An 18373-nucleotide genomic window follows, 5' to 3' on the forward strand; every position below is an offset into this window, starting at 1 on the left:
CACTTGTAGTGCTTCCACTATCAACTGTGAGAAGAATTTTTATACATATACAAAAGGGCTAATTATTTTTTATTATTTTCCTTTTTTCTTAAAAGTGATGATAGCAATCTAGATATGACTTCCTCATTACTTTATATATGAATTCTGTAATTCTGTGTCTTTTATTTAATCATGACAGAATGATTAATCTTGGTTGCCTTTAGGCCTGTACCCTTTCTGTGGTGTTTCTCAAAGGTGCTGTTTAATATATGAAACTTATTATTTATACTTAAGTTATTAACATATTGTTTTCTGTACTGTCAATAGCTCTTGTATTCTTACCTAGCTTTTTTCTGTCTCCGTACTTTATAGAATTAAGAGACATTCAGAAAATCAATTTTAGCAACCGAAGACTCATTAAAATAATCAAATCATGAGATTTTAAGAGTGCAGGGAATGAGAGGTTATTTACTCAAACCCTCCTTTGGAAAGGATCAAGATTGAAGGTTTAAGAAGCATGATTCATGTTATTGACCTGAATATGACATGTTAGAAGGTGTAGAACAATGTAATATCAGAACCGCAAAGGATACAGTGATTAGCCAGGTTTTCTGAACACCAGGGAGAAATGCAGGAATAATGGGGGGGGGGGGACAATAACAACAAAAGAATTCCTAGGAGAAGCCTTTAGGATTGTGGAAGCAACTTTGGTAAGTTGTCTGATGGCAGAAAAAGTTCTTTTATATAAAGAACTAGATCTCAAGTATGTGACAGAAAAAAAAATCATGAGCCCATGATGAATTTAAGTACACGAACTTAGTTTTGACATACAAACGTAGCATTATGAATTGCACTGAACTGATTATGAATTGCAAATAAGTTGTTAAAAGCTTTACTGAAAATTCTCTAACACTGCTCCCCAAGTGTTCTTCATAGTTTATCATCCAGAGTCACTGTTTACTACTCAGAGAAAATAACTGTAATATGCCTATATTTTTCAGTCATAGAGAGAGGCTTTTCACTTATGGAGGCTGTTTTTCAGAACAGGGAGATGCAAGCTGATGCCTTTACAAAGTTAGGTACAGAAAGAAGAAAGCAACTGCTTCAGAGTTTGGGGAGGTGGTTATAAAACAGTAGGGAAAGAATCAAACTTGAGTATTTTCTTTTGAGCAAAGTGTGTATACGTGTTTTGTATTGTTTTGTAGAAGTTGGCTAATAAAAAATATCACCAAAGATTAGAAGCGTAATCATCTAGAGGAAATGCGGGTAGTATGGCTCCCTGTAGGTGTTCAAAAATCTCTACAGCAGATAGTCTCGTTTTAGGGGTAAGTAAGACTTCACTTTAACTAAATTCAGGAATATGCAATATTTCAATTTACTAACGGTTATTCTTGAATCTGGAGCGGGTGTATTTGGTTAAGTCAAATGGGTGAAAATGGGTTTAAAAAAATTTTTTTTGAGTATAGTTGACACACAATGTTATATCAGTTTCAGGTACACAACATAGTGATTTGACATCTCCGTACATTGTGCTACACTTGCCACAAGCATAGCTACCATCTCTCACCATACAACTCTGTAACAGTATCATTGACTATATTCCTTGTGCTGTACCTTTTATTCCTGTGACTTATTCATTCCATAACTTGAATCTCCCTGTATTTCCCACTCCCCTTCACCCAAAAATGTTTTTTTAATACTGATTGTCTTCTACAAATTTTGACTGATCTCATGTCTCTTCATAAACAAATATGTGCTTAGATATAAGCATACTGACTAAACCAACATACATAGGGTAACAGATAAATCCCAAAAAGGAATAAAAGAAGTTGTTGTTGTTTTTTAAACTGGGAGAGGGATCTCTTGCTGATCTCTTTCAATTACTGTATTGATGTCTATGCAATAGAATAATTACTAATTTGTCTCTTCAGTTATAAACAGAGCTTAGCTATCTCTTAATAAACACCAAGGAATTATGAAGATCATTTTCTTTCACATCTGAAAGAGAAAGAACTTTTCCACTGGATGTGAACTTTTCCTTTGAACTTGGCCACTGTGTAGATTGTCTCCCACCTGACTGTTCAGCAGAGATTCTTAATCTCTTTGGAGTCACAGACCCCTTCGGACATAGGAAGAAAGCTCTGAATCTTCTCCCCAGCTTCATGTATCTATTGTAATCCTTTGCACTCATATTTTTGTGTATGGGCAAGAGGCCTATGACCTCCTAAAATCCCATTCGTTGGCTCTAGGTTAAGAACCATTTTTAAATAAGAAAACCTATCTTGTTCTTCTCCACACACTAGCAGCCTTGCTTTCTTATGGAGTTCTTTTCAAGCTTTGGTTACTTAGATATTTCATAGTATTATATAGGACAACTGCCAATTATAAAGGGAGACACTATTTTTCAAACCCACTTAAGAGTTGGCAAAGTCATGTGGAGTTAATTTCCTTCATTCTGATGTGCTTATTCAAGAGATATTTACTGGGTGACAATAGCAAGACAACTATAAAGTCCAGGCTCTTAAGGATTTTGCTATCTTGTAGGGGGTTTTCTCCCAATCAAATCCAAAGAATCTCTAAAGATAATGCTATTCTTCCAAATATGATGCAGAGGAAATCTAAAATTCTAAACCTATAAAAATGCATAAGATTGTTCCTGAAAAAGTGGTCTTTCTATAAAATCTCTTTTATAGATTTATAAAAGAGATTTATTAAAGAGATTTATAAAATCTCTTTTCTCTAAAATGTATCTTTAATATTAGCTAATTGCATTTATGTGTTTTTAGACTACTTGCTTTACAAAGGGCTAGAACTATTAGAGTTAAAGCATTAAATAGCCTCCTATTAAAGTTTATATTATAGTTAAAATAATGTATCCTCTGAAATTTTTACTTTTTTTTTTTAATTAAGTAGGCTCCACACCCAATGTGGGGCTTGAACTCATGATCTTCAGATCAAGCATCACATGCTTTCCTGACTGAGCCAGCCAGGTGCCCCAATCCTCTGAAACTTTTAGAGCAATTAAAAATATGATTCAGTATAGGAAATATCAGTTCACATATAAATTGAAAAATGAATTTACTGGCACATGTTTACTTAGATTATAATTATCTTCTTACAAATTAAAGTTGAGTAACAATTCTCCCCTCTACCAACACATCTCCTACCCAATAGGAAGACCTTGTACAAGCAAGTCTGCATTGGATATTCTTTGTATCTATGTGTTGGACTGTACCTCACCCCAGCATGCTTGTGATAAATATACATAACAAGTATGCCTTAAAGGCAAAAGTAAACCTTTAAAAGATGCAAGAAACTAATATGCAAGAATATATTGAATACATGGCTTCCTGTATCCAAATAGATTAATAACCATATTTTCCCCCAAATACCTTCAGTATTCTCCTCTTATGCCATTACTTGATAGGTAGGGAGGATTGCCAGTAGTAAGAGTCAGACTGTCAATTTTTTTATGGGAGAATTGACTAGAATTATTACTGAGTAGTCTGGTACTCCAAAAATGGCTGATTCCTATTTGGTAAACCTCAGTACTTCCTGGTTAGGACTTTCTTTTGGGCCTAACCAGTCCAGAAAATACATGGTAAGTGCATTGCTATTTAACTTTTATCTTTCATAAAAGTATCGTATATTTCTTATAGTTAACACTTATTGGAATTATGTTATAAATTACATGGTTTCGTTACTAATATCATTCTCTTCTTACAGGCTGTCCAGATTATGATTGGCATATTTCATGTTTTCATGTGGTATTTCCTATTGATTTTGTATATGGGACAAATTAAAGGAGTCTTTGGGACATATGAACCTATAACTTACAAAACAGGATGTTCTTTATGGGGAGTTATTGTGAGTAGAATATATTTATATAATTTAATCACTCAGTAAATACTGTTCATGCCACTAGTGGAAGATAGGGAACAGTCTTTTAACAGAGATTTCAGGAGAATTATGTAAGTAAATCCCATGTTGGTAATTTATTCAAAATCAAATTCCTTTTTTCAACACATGTTTTTTTAGTACCTTCAACTTACCAGTACTGTTACAAGAGATGTGGATACAGGAGTGAATACACAATGACAACCATAGGTTGGATTGTCTTTAGATATGTGAAAGACAAAGAACCTTAAGCATAATATCCATTAGCATGATGAATTTTCAAATTTAGGGTCCTTACCTTCTTCACACAAATGAGTCTATACTCACACACTTTCTAAATTTGTCATTACTTGCATTCTTCTGTGGTTTCTAGACAGCCATAAAGTAGAGGAAGATTTGAAGAGTATGGCATCCTCAAAGCTGAGTGAACAAATGGGGAAAGATAAACTATATTAAATTCTGTTATTTTGCCAAATAGGGCTGAGAATTAGCAAGATGGGAGTCATCAATAAACTTGACAAGTAGTTTCAGTGGAATGGTGAGGCAAAACCTGACTGAAGTTGGTTTAAGAAATAATGGAAGGAGAAGAACTATAGAGACAGCAAATAAAACTTCTTTAAGGACTGTGGTGTAATGTGGCATTGAGAAATGAGGTAGTAGCAGGAGGAAGTTTGGGTGAAAACAAGGTTCGCTTATTTGTTTCAGTAAGTTGGAAGTATGTTTTTTACTGAGGGGACTGAACAAAAAGAGAGAAAATCAATATGAATAAATGGAGGGAAGGAGGCATTGTTAGAATCCTGTACTGGGGTAGGCAAGAGATGATGACTTTTAATACACAAATACTTAGGTTCATGGACAGTTCATCTCTAGCAGTGGTTCTCAATGAGAGGTGGTTTTGCCTCTCAGAGGACATTTGGTGATGTCTGGAGACATTTATGGTTTTCACAGTTGGGGTGGGCATCTAGTAGGCAGAAGCCAAGGATATGGCTAAATACCCCACAAAGTATAGGATAGCCCTCATAAGAAAGAATTAGCCATCTTTAATGTAAATAGTGCCAAAGTGGGTAACAGGATGGAGAAGTAGAGGACAAAGAGAAAGGACAAATTTTGATAGGTAGGTAGATGGGATATTGGGAGATTGTGGAACTTTTCTTCTGATGGCTTCAAATATCTCAGTGAATTAGGAAGCCAGATCATGAGCTGAGAATGAGAATGGAATAATGGATTGGTTGTTTGAAGAGAGCTCACTTAAGCTTTAGGAACAGGATTTGTGGAGTGAGATATGGGTCAAGATGGTTGTGTGTCTTTCTCAGGTCCTATTTGGCTGCATGGGTTCAGGCATTCAATGAGAAGGAATACGCATTTAACCAGGATTTGGATTTAACCATGCATCTGTGATCAAACAAGAACAGTGCAAAGGAGTTGAAAGTGTATATAAGTGAGTGTAATAGTTAACCATGGAATTTAAGCTGGTGAAGGAGAGAGTAAAACAGGGAGATGCGGAGCTTGGTTATAGATCCAGATGGGTTCTAAGGTTTGTTAGTGTTGTGATACTACAGGACATGATGTAGAAAGATAGAAGCTGGTGGTCATAGTGGGATACCTGGAATTGAGATTTGAAAGCTGTTACACTTACAGGCAGAAACAAGCACAGGAGAATGAATATGGGTGTGAGTGACTGAGATAAGATGGGGTCAGAAGATTAGAGAAGAGAAATTCAAAGAACCATACGACCAAGGTATTAGAAGGCTCATATATATATGACCAAGGTTCAGGAAGTGTTAGAGTGGGACGCCTGGCTGGCTCAGTTGGTTAAGTGCCTGCTTTCCACTTAGGTCATGATCCCAGAGTCCTGTGATGGAGTCCTGCATCGGGCTCCTTGCTCAGCGGGGAGACTTCTCTCCCTCTGCCTGCTGCTCCGCCTGCTTGTGCTTGTGTGCACGCGCTCTCTCTCTCTCTCTCTGACAAATAAATAAAAACCTTTAAAATAAAAAAATAAAGAGGTGTTAGAGAGAGAGTGAGACAGGAATTAAAATCACCAAGAGTAGAGTGACCAAGTCATCAATTGATGACTTCAACCAGGATGGATAGTGGGTGATAGAATCTGAGGACACTTGATTCAAAGCTGGAGGAGAGAGAAGCATTGGAAGTAATAAGGAGCAAGGAGACCATTATCCCACACTTAGAAACAGTGTTATAAGGGCTAAAAGAGAAAATGGGCACAACTTGAGAGGGCTGCATAAAGGCCTGCCTTTATACATTGGCTCACAAGTGTCAAAGCATTGCTTTAGAAAACAATAGTGAATTTGCAGACAAAATCCAGATAAATGATTCCTGTCCCTCAGTGTTTAATTGTATATGTTATAGAAATAGCATGTGTAGCTCCTAGAATAAGTTATCTAAAATTTCAGTTAAATTTAATCCAATACAAAACTGTCATAAACTTTGACAGGCATTTTGTGAAGCACCTGGTTTGGTAATCTAGCTACAGAGCACTCCAGGTCATAATTCATCTTTATATTAGTTCTTCCTTTCACGGTGTACCTCCTTAGAAATCTCAGCTTTTATTACAGAATGAAGTGCTGTGTGTGTAAATTTAAGTTATTCCGGAGGAGTTAGTAAGCTTTAAGGTTTGGCCTTCCTATAGATGGTATAGCATGAGTGCTGGTTTTCCACAGATTATCCTTTGACTTCGATCTTTGTAAAAGCCACTAAAACAGATAAGACAAAAGGAATGTTCCAAGGGAATTATGTAGCTCACCTTCAAATAACATGGCATAAGTTTACACTTCCGGGAATAGACAAAGTAACCTGGTATGAAATAGTGGAAACTCTTAAAAAAAAAAAAAAAGGCAAAAACATGAATTATAGTTGTTACTTTAATAATGGCCACAGCCTCAAGAGATATATTTTGTACAAACTCAATTTGGAATAGACTCATGAACCACTTTTTCACATTTGGATATGTATACAGTAATTGAAATCAGAAGCTTCGTTTTATTAGGAAAGATAGCATTTGAAATGATAATCAAATGAGTTCAGAAAGCATGCACAGATATAAGCAAACTTGGCCCCTGATTCAGGACTCTTTAAGTCATCTTTGGCATATACCACAACCTGAATTTGGCCCACTGTCCCCTGTGTTTCTATGATTAGTGACCCGGCTATTAGCTTTCAGTTCATTACTATATGATGGAAATTTGCCCTGACCCCCTCTATGAAACATCTTTATGTTTTGTTACTCTTGGTATTCTAAAAATATTTGACCTGGAAGAGGGAGTTGTTAAAAATACAACTTAAGTTGATGAGCATTGTCAATGAGTATTTATAAATATGTTTTTATATCCAGTTTATCGTTGCAGGAGTCTCCATGATAAGAGCAGCAAGGCATCCAACTCAAGGCGTGGTAAGTGGAGTGCTTCAGGTATCCTAGAAATCACTTGTCACAAGCTAAGTAGGTTTTAGTGAGTATCTAAACAATGAAGGAATCTCCCTTACTTGTAAAATAAAGAATTAAGTGAAAAGGTAGGAGCACATAACTTAATGTAGACAAACTTTCTATATTAATTAGAATCATTATAAAGGTTCTAAATTTAAATGCAGGGTTTTTTTTGATTTGGTGTTCTACCTTATTTTAACATTGTATGAACTTCACTAGTAGAAAAAATTCAATAGGACCTAATAATGCCTTTATATATAGACAAAATATTACTGTAAAACTTCATTTTCCTATCTATCTAGTTTGGGAACAGGATTATATCTTGTAATAAAATAGAGGATCTGTCGAGAAGATCCATCTATGGTATAGGTAAGATACTGAAAAGAAAAAAATCTTAGTCTCTTAGAGCTAAGAAATCAGTGAGTCTGATCTCACAATTGTACAGATAAAAACATATCCAACAATATTGATGGATTTCCCTAGAGAGTAAAAATCCTGAATTAAAAATCATTGAATCTTATTTGGCTTATTTCTACAAGCAGTCATTTTCCATCCTTTTTTGTTTCTTTTTCCATTTTACAGTGGATCTCCTTTTGTTCAAATCCTATCTTAACAAACTCTCTTCCAAATGATTCAGAAGATTGTAAAATACAACATTCTTTAGCCCAAATGGAAGACCGATGCTTATTGGTGTGATATTTCCCTGTTCCCTCCAGATTAACTGGGTTTCATGTAAACAAGAAAAATATTTTATTCTAACGGCACACATTCCAGCACCTCTAAAGCTTCAGAAACTAGATCAGAGTTTTGACGAAATGATTTTTTTTCAGCAATACAAACTGTTTAAGCTGTTTATTCAGACTATAACAAGCTTACCATGTGTCTTCTTTACAGATTACGTTTGCTTTGATCATGAACATCTTCTGCATAATTGTTGCAGTTATTGCATCAATTCTAACAACAATTGAGTTGTCTTCTTTTAATTCCGTGTCATATAGGAATTATGGACAAGCAGTAAGTGACCAATTCTTTAGGAACATCTTAATTTCAAACAATTGTCTTCCAAGGTTTTAAAGCCTTTGGAGGTGAAATAAGGCTTTTATTAGTCTTCATGAAATTCTTTGCTTTAAGTAGTAAGCTCTTGATCGAAAGTTTCCATTCAAAAGTAATCCTAACATGATTTTTTTGGTAAATATTAATAGAATGTTTGAATTCCTGACATGCCCAATTAAAGTAAAGCAAGTAGATAATGTGAAAGCTTCAGTGATAAGTGTATATGCATTAGGCATGGGGTCCCTGATGATTCTGTTAATGAAAGAAAAGTATAATCCTAGACCTTAAAACCATTCCTAAAATCAACAGAAGAATTCTGCTACTGATGCATGTATTTGGAATTGTAGACACCTGGTAGTTTCTGGCTTAACACAGAGCTTTTCATACATAGCCTATTTTTTTTTTAAGATTTAATTATTTATTTTAGAAAGAAAGAGAGAGAGTGCAAGTGGGGGGAGAGGCAGAGGGAGAGAGTCCTCAAGCAGACTGTCCGCTGAGTGTGGAGCCCAATGTGGGACTCCATCCTGAGACCCTAAGATCATGACCTGAGCCGATATCAAGAGTCAGATGCTCAACCAACTGAGCCACCCAGGCGTCCCCATAAACAGCTTACTTTTGTGTCTCACATGAAAAGCTTTATGTGCTCAAATGCTAAGTGTGCGTGAATCTGTCTTGTTTCTGTTTAATGGAATATCCAATTACATACTTTGTACCAGAGAAATAACTGTATTTCTTCTTAAGATAGTAACATTCTCCAGTAAATGTGAATATCTCTACTGATATCACAACTGATTTATTTCAATTGTGTTGGCTTTAAACTCAGAATTACAGAATATTAGTGCTGCAGAAGACTTTCAAATGAGAATATGTTATATTAGAGTAGAGCTCCTCTTTATTGTTGAACAGCAAAACAAAAAATAACAACTTGGAAATTTTAATTCAAAAATAATTCTATAGAGAAGAATCATCGTAGATGAGGCATAAACTTCCTGCTCCCCTACCTCAACTTTCCTCTCTCTATACCTGCACCATATTATAAAGGGACCATCAGTGGAAGGAATCCTAGCATGAAGAACAAAAGCCTGGAGGACAATGAAAGGATGAGAGAAGATGCAGTAGTACCCCAAAATGGATTGTGTGTAATGAACGATGGATTGATTTAAATAAGTACGCATCAGATTTTCCCTATACATTGTAAGAAAATTCTCCATTTTCTCTGGAAATTCATTCTGGGAATCTTCAATTCTAATTTTGGTGGCAGAGATAAGGAGGAAGAATTAGGTTAAGTGGAGGATTGTATCAAATTATTTAGCTGACCACTCTTACTCATAAGCTTATAATGATTAGTTTAAGATAATAATGGCATAATTTCCAGGACTCCCCTTTTGCAAGCAGTATTACAAACCACTGTAGACTGTATTTATCTGAACTCAGTATTAATGATCAATTTCACAATCTCCCAAATGCAGAAGTTTCAGTTTTGTTTGTGGTGATTAATTACATGAGTGAATTTATATATTAGACCTACATCTCTAACCCACAATCTTCTCTTAGAGGCATTATAGAATCCTATTCCTACATTTCCTAAGGCAGCCAACATTTTACAAGATTTTCCACATGCCAGCTTTTCTAATATAAGCAAGCTGCTTGGCTAAACCCAAAAACTCTTCGAGTTATCAGTGTTCCCAGGTACGTTCGGCTATCCCAAAAAGTGCATGCCTCTGAAACATACTTCTCTTATAGCAAAATGGTTGATAGTCTAAATCCAGAACCAGACTGACTTTATTCAAACGCTGTCTTCAGTACTCTGTGTGTGACCCTGTGGACAAGTTTCTTAACTTCTTTGTTCCAACAGAGAAAGTGCTAACACATACCTGTTAAACTGTTTTGTCTCCCAGACTCCAGGCCTGTTATTCTAATGGCCAGCTTGAGGTTTCCGCTTCGATATGCTTCTGTTGTCACCATCTCAAATTCAACAGATAGAAAATGGAAAGCTTCTGCCTCCTCAAGAGTACTGTGCTGCAAGACTCCCTTATTTCAGCCTCTAAAGCTGAAAACCTTGATGTAATCCTTCACCCTTCTCTCTCCATTATCTTCCCAATTACCAAGTATTGTTTATTATTTATTTTAATTTTTATTAACTAGGGCTCTCTTAGTTGTCACAGGAAATACAACCCAAATTGACTTAAGCAAGAAAAGGACACTTAATGACTTATGCTAGAATCAAAGGCTTAAGTCGCCTGTGGAGAACTCAGTCACTGTGTTGTTTGCCTGTTTGAACTTCTCTGGCAGATGGATATCTTGCTATTTTCAGGGGCAGAATTTGTCTGAGAATAACACTAACATATACAAGTTAAGGAATGTGGACAAATCTTTACAATCTTGGCAACAAATCTTTTTGTGGACAGATTTTACAATCTTGGCAACAAAGAGGTCACCAGTACTTCTCAGCTAAAATGCTACAATTGTGTTTCTGACAACAAAATTAAATCAGAATTCTGATAAAGTAACGATATTTCAAACCCTCTAAAGTCTTTTCTTTATCCTCCTGTTACTATCATACACTCCCATACCTGAGTTAAACTCGCTTTATCATTTTCTTAAAACATGTTCATTCTTGCATTCATTTTTTTGCTCACATTATCAAACCATAGGTCATGTGATATGTATTTTAGCTTTATTACTGTTTTTATTTTATGTCTCCATTTCTTAATTATTTTGTCACACTTTCAATGTATGCTATTACATTTTTACTGGAACAGGATAAGCCACAAAAAAAAACAGTAAATGAAAATTTAAAGCTGCCTAGAATGTTGCTTCCCTCCTTCATTTTTCTCAGTCTTACTCTTCTTCGCAATGTCTTACCTCTTTATGAAGCATTCCTGGATATGAAAGGCTTAGGGCAAATCTCCTGTCCTCTAAAATTCCTGAGCAAGTTTTTATCCATTCTGACATATTTAACCTTATTATATGTTACCTTATATTATCTTTTTGTCTTTTCTACTTGAATATAAACCTTGAGAAAGTAGGAATTTTTTGTCATTTCATTCTTACCATCTACTCCCTACCACCTAATAGTTTCTTGCATAAAAGATATTAAGTAAGCCCAACAAAAACAGAGAAAGAGAAAGATTTGAAGGAGAGAGATTGTAAAGTTATTCTTTCCAGGTCTGGATATCATTCTTGTCTTTCTACAGCCAGCACAAAGCTACATTTATTTTCAGGATTAGGACCAACATCATTCATCCTGATATGTAGTTGAAAATATCTTTCTGATCACAACAGATCTGCTTTATTATCCCAGCAAAATCATAATCACTGTATACTTCCAAGTGAGATGTTGTTGGTTGAGGTTTTACTCATCCCTCCACATCACGTTACAGTAATTTCTATGTGAGATTTTTATCACCGCACATACAAATTTAAGTAAGTCTGTAATTAATAACAGTTGTTTTAATATATGAGAATTGCTTGATAAACTCTTTTAGTAGCCATCTTATCACTGGAGACAGAGAGTCAAATCTTATGGACTGAAGAGCTTGGATAGATGCCGGAAATGGCCAGCAATCCCTGTACCGACAGATGAAAGATTACTCCAAACTTTGCCCTGAAAGAGGGGAGAAGGCAAGGCGGTCAACGCTCAGAGACAAAGACCCTTTGTCCTTCTTTGCCCCCGCCTTTATTGGTCCTTCAAGATAATCATAAATCTTTATCACTGTTTCTCAAACATGTGATGTGTGACAAGGGATCTTACTGGAACTAGGAGGATCTGTTTATGGGGAAGATACAATATGCTAATCTGCATGTTCTACTAGTTCTACTAAACATAGCCTAGGGGACAATGCACGCATCTCTTAAATCACAGGGCGGCTGTTTGGGAGAATTGGGCCAAGAAAACTTTGGGAAGGCAGCTCCCTGCAGCATTCCCACCGCAGAGTGGTCACGCAGGCCTCAGCATTCCAAAGGCCTACGCCCTTCTTCAAAACCTTCCCTTACCCCCAGCGACCTCTGTGTTACATTTTAGCAAGCCAGGAATCATGGACGATTTCATGCTCTACATTAACCCCAACAGATAGAGACTCTGTCATGAAGAGAATAATGAGAATGAAAACTTGTAAGAAGTGAGACAAGAATGCTGAGTGATGAAGACCACCAGTGAAAGCTGAAGCTAATGAGCAGGGGGAATTAAGGGTGGGAAAAGTAGAGCGGAAGGCAAAGTAGTAGAGATGACGAAGTCGAATGGTGAAAGCTTATTTATTTTTCCTGTTTTCCTTGAGACTCATGGTAGGAGCTCCTGATATGAACATATTTACACTTATTAAAGATAATAATGCAAGATTTCTCCTTGTTTTCTGGTTTCAGAAACTTGGAAGGGAAGTTTCACGGATTTTACTGATATCTTACCCCTTGGAATTTTCTATTGCATTAGCATACTCAATCTTTGGCTGTGTTGGTTTGGTAAGTGTTTATCTCTTCTAGCAAATCAAAAGATGCTGATTTCTAGCACATACAGTCTATAAAGAGATGATATAATATGTTAGAACTCAGAAAATGGAATATGTCACAATATTTCCTTTAAAATCTTCCCTTTTATTGTTTATAAAGTTACAACATAATACATGAAACTATAAAGTAAAATTGTAGAGTAAAAAGTTATTGTCCTTTTACTGTAGTCCTCATCATACCCACACATCCACGTGTAAACAAAAAAGACATAGACACACACACAGTTTCCTTGTTTACTACTCGTGTGATCATATTCATATTTGTCACATGATTTTTCTCAACTATCATAAACATCTTTTCATTATAAAACAAAACAATGGCTTTTAGTAGCGTCATACTTTTCCTTAGTATTTCTTTTGACATTTTTTTCTTGCTGCATATTTAGCTTTTTTCCATTTTTTTTTAATTATAAACAACAATCTTTACATGTAAGACTAGTATTTCTGTAGGTAGTTGATTCCTAGAAGTGTAATGACAAGTTTGATAACATCCCTAAATGCTGTAATAATCCACAGTACTACAAAAGCTTATGAGAATGATTATTTTATCACAAGCTTAAAAAAAAACTAGGTATCAGGGTTCCTGGGTTGCTCAGTTGGTTAAACATCCAACTTTTGATTTCTGATAAGGTCATAATCTCAGGGTCATGAGATCAAAGCCTATGTAGGGCTTCACACTGGGCATGGATTCTCTCTCTCACTTTCTCTGCTCATCTCTACCCCATTCTTGTGTGCTGTGCTCTTTTTCTCTCAAGAAAAAAAAAAAGAAAGAAACTAGATATCTAGACTCATTCATTCTTTCACAAATATTTATGGAGGGCCTACTATTTACTAGGCATTGTAATAGGCATAAGGATGCAATGATTAACAAGACAACATCCCTGCCATCAGGAAGTTTTCTTTTCAGTGGAGGAGACAATTAACAAATTGTGGACAATTAACAAATATAGATCTATATCTATATAGATATTTATGTGTATATAAATTATAAACAATGATCTTTATATGTAAGACTAGTAAATATTTGGATTGGATGAAAGCCCACCCTAATGACTTTATTATGACTTTGTTACTGTTTTAAAGACTCTATCTCCAAATACAGTGAGATTCTGAGGTACTGGGAGTGAGGACTTTAACATATATGAATTTAGGGGGACACGGTGCAGCCCTTAACATGGTGTTTAATCACAACCTCTGACCAGTCATTGGCTGACTACTTACGCTGACCAGGGGAGAACCCCATTAAACCAATCTTAAAAACAAAAACATGAATTTAAATAAATGAGAAACATAAGTAGATATATCAAAGGCCACGCAGTCAAGGGACACAGACTCCACAAAATTAGTACAGGCAAGTCACAAAAGGTGGTAATAACAACCACTCTGGGGGGAAGATAAGGGAATCAGAATCCAGAGTCACTACAATATATTGTCTAAAATGTCCATCTTTCAACAACAACAAAAATATGATGTGCAAAGAACAGGAAATGGTGACATATACACTTGAAAACAGTCAGTAGCTACAGGTTTTGGGGGGAAGAGAATGACAAATGTTGGGCTTCACAAAGAAAGACTTTAAAGAACTAAAGAAAAAATGTTAAAAATATTAATGTTAATTAACGTTAACATTAAAAATGATAATAATGATTCATCAGAGTATGGATGTCTATTACCTTGATTGTGGTGATGGTATCATGGTGTTTGCGTATGTTTAAATTTGTCTAATTGCACCCATTAAATACGTACAGTTCTTTGTATATCAGTTATATCTCAATAAAGCTATTAATTTTTAATAAATAATAATATAAATAAAATATAAATATATTTTATGTATTTTAAAATATTTAACATATTTTTATATTTTCTATAATATTTTATATTTTTAAAAATATTTTTAAAATATTACTATATTTTATATAATTTATATAAAAAATATAAATTATTAAAAAGAACCAAATGGAAATTCTTTAGTTTAAAAATACAGTTACTGAAATGAAATACTCATCAGAGGGGCTGAATAGCAGATTTGTGCTGACAGAAGACAAAATTAGCAAACATGATAAAATGATATAGATCATCCAATCTGAAGAACGGGGAATAAAGAGAAGAAAAATTAATATTATGTCAGAGACCTTTGGGACACCATCCAGTACACCAACGTATACATAATAAAAATCCCAGAAAATGAGGGAACAGGAAAAATACTTAAGAAATAATGGCCAAAATTTTCCTAAATTTGATGAAAAATATTCTTCTACATATGTAAGAAGTTCAATAACCTCCAATTAGAATAATCACAAACAGATTCACTCCTAGACATCTGAGATCCAAACTGAACTAAAAAAAGAGAGAAAATCTTTCGAGCAGCAAGAGAAAAATGATTTCCTATACAATAGAACCACAGGAAGATTAACAGCGGACTTCTCATCAGAAACAACAGAGGCCTGAAGTCAATGAGATGGCACATCAAAGTGTTGGAGGAAAACGGTCAAGCCTGAATTCTGTATCCTATAACTAACCATTCAGACGCGGAGGGGAAATAAAGACACACACAGATGAGCAGACAGAGAATGTGTGGCTAGGAGAACTGCCTTACAAGAAACACCAAAGGAAGTTTTTTTAGTCTGAAAAGAAGGTATATGAGATGGAGCTCAAAAACACATGAAGAAATAAAGAGCATCAATAAAGGTAATTATTGCAGATGACTATAAAAAAACAATATAAATATAACTTTTGTGCTTCTCTTAACTGATGGAAAAGACAATTGCATAAATTGCATTGGGCCCACTCAGATAATCCAAAATAATCTCCTTATTTTAAAGTCATGTTATTATCAGCCTTAATTCCAACTATCACAATTCCTCAACTCTACCTTACAGCATGAAAGCAGCCACAGACAATATATAAATGAATGGATATGGCTTTGTTCCAGTTAAACTTTCCAAAACAGGTAGTAGGCCAGATTGGGTCCATATTCCAGAGTTTGCTAAGCCCTGTTCTATAGATATATATTCTCTCCTTTTTCCCCTGAAATTTTAAGAGATAAGATTATAAAATTAAAAATTATAACACTATACTGTTGAGTATATAACATGTAGGTGTAATATACATGACAATAATAGCACAAAGCAAGGTGGAAGGAATAGAGCTACATGAGAATGAAGTTTCTATATTTTAAAGTATGTGTGTGTGTGTGTATATATATATATATACACATATATATTAAAGTGGCATGCACCTGAAGCAGTTTGTGATAAATTAAGATGCACGTTCTAATTCCTAGACTAATAACTAAGAATACTCAAAAATTATAATAAGATAACAAAGAAATTAAGATAATATACAGAAAGTATTAATAGGCAAAGAAGGAACATAAAATACAAGACCTATAGGAAACTCATGGCAAGGTGTGAGACAAAAATCCAACCATTTCAATAATAACATTAAAATAAAACTGCACTGAGATATTCATTTCCTAACAGAATGATTAAGTTTCAAAATACAATTCTAAGTGATGATAATGCCAATGGACAAAAGAACTCTCTCACTCCTACTTAGAATATAAATTATTACAACAACTTTGAAAACGCATTATTATGGAAAGTTAAGATGTGCATACCCTGTCAGTAATTTTAGTTTTTTGTATATACCCAACAGAAATGTGAGAGCGATGGACTAAGATACACTTCCAAGAAAATACCAATATTACTCATAATAGTCCCAAAGTGGAAACAATGCAAATGGGTGAATGGTGAATATATTGAAGTACATTACTCTAATAAAATTATACATAGTAATTAAAATGAACTATACCTATAATTAACAACATGGATGACTCTCACATACATAATGGTAAAATATAGGAAGTCAGACCCAGGGGCACCTGGGTGGCGCAGTCATTAAGCGTCTGCCTTTGGCTCAAGGCGTGATCCCAGCATTCTGGGATCGAGCCCCACATTAGGCTCCTCCACTAGGAGCCTGCTTCTTCCTCTCCCACTCCCCCTGCTTGTGTTCTCTCTTGCGCTGTCTGTCTCTGTCAAATAAATAAATAAAATCTTTAAAAAAAAAAAGAAAGAAAGAAAGTCAGACCCAAAGAATGCATACTTTATGATTCCATTCAGATGAAGTTTGAAACCAGGCAAAACTAAAGCTGAACTATAATGTTTACAGAGGGATGCAAGCTAGTAAAACTGGAAAGAAAAGAAAAAATTAATTACCTAAAAGTCAAAATGACAAGTTACTTTTGGAAGGAAGAAATGGGTAATAATTGGGAAATATCATGACAAGGTATCTTTTGGGGTGCTGGCATCTGTTCATGTTCAAGAAGAATTTTTTGTTGTTGTTAAAGTTTGGAAGTATGCCAAAAAGTCACAAGTGCCTGGGGTACCTGGGTAGCTCAGTTGGTTAAGCATCCAACTGTTGATTTCTGGCCGGGTCTTGATCTCAGGGTATGAGTTCAAGTCCAACATTGGGCTCCACATTGGGTGTGGAGCCTACTTAAAAAAAAAGTTACAAATGTCTAGTAGGAATTAAGAGAGTGGGTCGAAGTAGAGTTGAGACACATGGCACTTTAACATTTTATTCTATAAACATCAGTACTGCTTATTTTTTTAAAAAACTAAGTATTTGTTACATGTATAATCTTAGGAAGCATGATATGATTTATAAGAGGTTAATTTTTTTTTTCAGAGTCGTCATCATAATGAAGATACTCTCACAGCTGTTACAGAGGAAGCTGAGAGCTCTTTTTAAAAACCTTAGAAATAGGAGATTTTTCCTGTGCTCATACCTGATGTGGGCCCTAATGATATCTCTGTATAACAAGGCTGCTACAAGGCCCACAGATTTTGTGCAAAAGAAAATACAAACAAGTTGGGTTTTTCTTCTCAGTATTCAAGAAATTTCCCTGCACATATTTTTGTAGGCTCCAAGTAGAAAGCTTTTCCCTATTTAAATATATTATTACAAGGAAAAATTTATTTTCTAGGTACTCTGAACCTGTCAACTGTGTCTAACTCTGAAGCTGTCAACTCTCCCTAATAGAGCTTTTGTAAGAGACCATAAAGATTTGTGATTGTCTCCAGAGTGCAGGCTATAAAGACTCGGAGCAGGATACTGTGTAATTCTCAGGAAAACTTTAAATAATTTATGCGCCTACAAGTGAAGAGTACATTCCAGTATGAGTTCTTCTACCTGAACTAGTTTCTACCTGAACAAAGTATGAATCAGAAGTCATCCAACTCATAATCCCTTCATTGTTCCTCTTTGACTGCTCCTCTCCTCATTAAAGTTCCTTTCTGCCCTGAAAGTCTCTGCTGTCTTTCTTCCCCCTTCATTTCCCTTGCTTCTTATTTCTTATCATTGCTTGGATCATCTGTTCAATTGCTTTTCAAAGCAAACAAGGTCCTTTTCCATAATAAGGAGAATTTCCCAAAAATCTGTTCTGAATTCAGATTCCCCATCTCTTCTAACAGGGAACAGAACTTCAAACAACCTTGCT

General features: G+C 35.2%; 1 protein-coding gene across 1 annotated transcript; it reads left to right on the forward strand.

The window, feature by feature from the left end:
- Positions 1-1250: 1250 nt before the first annotated feature.
- Positions 1251-17625, forward strand: MS4A13 (membrane spanning 4-domains A13). The gene is made up of 6 exons (XM_057317217.1): positions 1251-1304; positions 3706-3846; positions 7226-7282; positions 8210-8329; positions 12731-12826; positions 17563-17625. The coding sequence occupies exons 1-6, from the start codon at positions 1251-1253 to the stop codon at positions 17623-17625; spliced, it is 531 nt and encodes a 176-aa protein (XP_057173200.1).
- Positions 17626-18373: the final 748 nt, after the last annotated feature.

Source organism: Ursus arctos, unplaced genomic scaffold (genome assembly GCF_023065955.2).
Source record: "Ursus arctos isolate Adak ecotype North America unplaced genomic scaffold, UrsArc2.0 scaffold_23, whole genome shotgun sequence".
NCBI classification, from domain to species: domain Eukaryota; kingdom Metazoa; phylum Chordata; class Mammalia; order Carnivora; family Ursidae; genus Ursus; species Ursus arctos.

What these genes read in the sequence shown, in the direction of transcription:
- MS4A13 (XM_057317217.1), top strand. Translation starts at nt 1,251, where the DNA reads ATGGCTCCCTGTAGGTGTTCAAAAATCTCTACAGCAGATAGTCTCGTT. An exon ending in CAGATAGTCTCGTTTTAGGG is followed by an intron (nt 1,305 to 3,705) that starts GTAAGTAAGACT and finishes CTCTTCTTACAG; the next exon opens with GCTGTCCAGATTATGATTGG. An exon ending in GGCATCCAACTCAAGGCGTG is followed by an intron (nt 7,283 to 8,209) that starts GTAAGTGGAGTG and finishes TCTTCTTTACAG; the next exon opens with ATTACGTTTGCTTTGATCAT.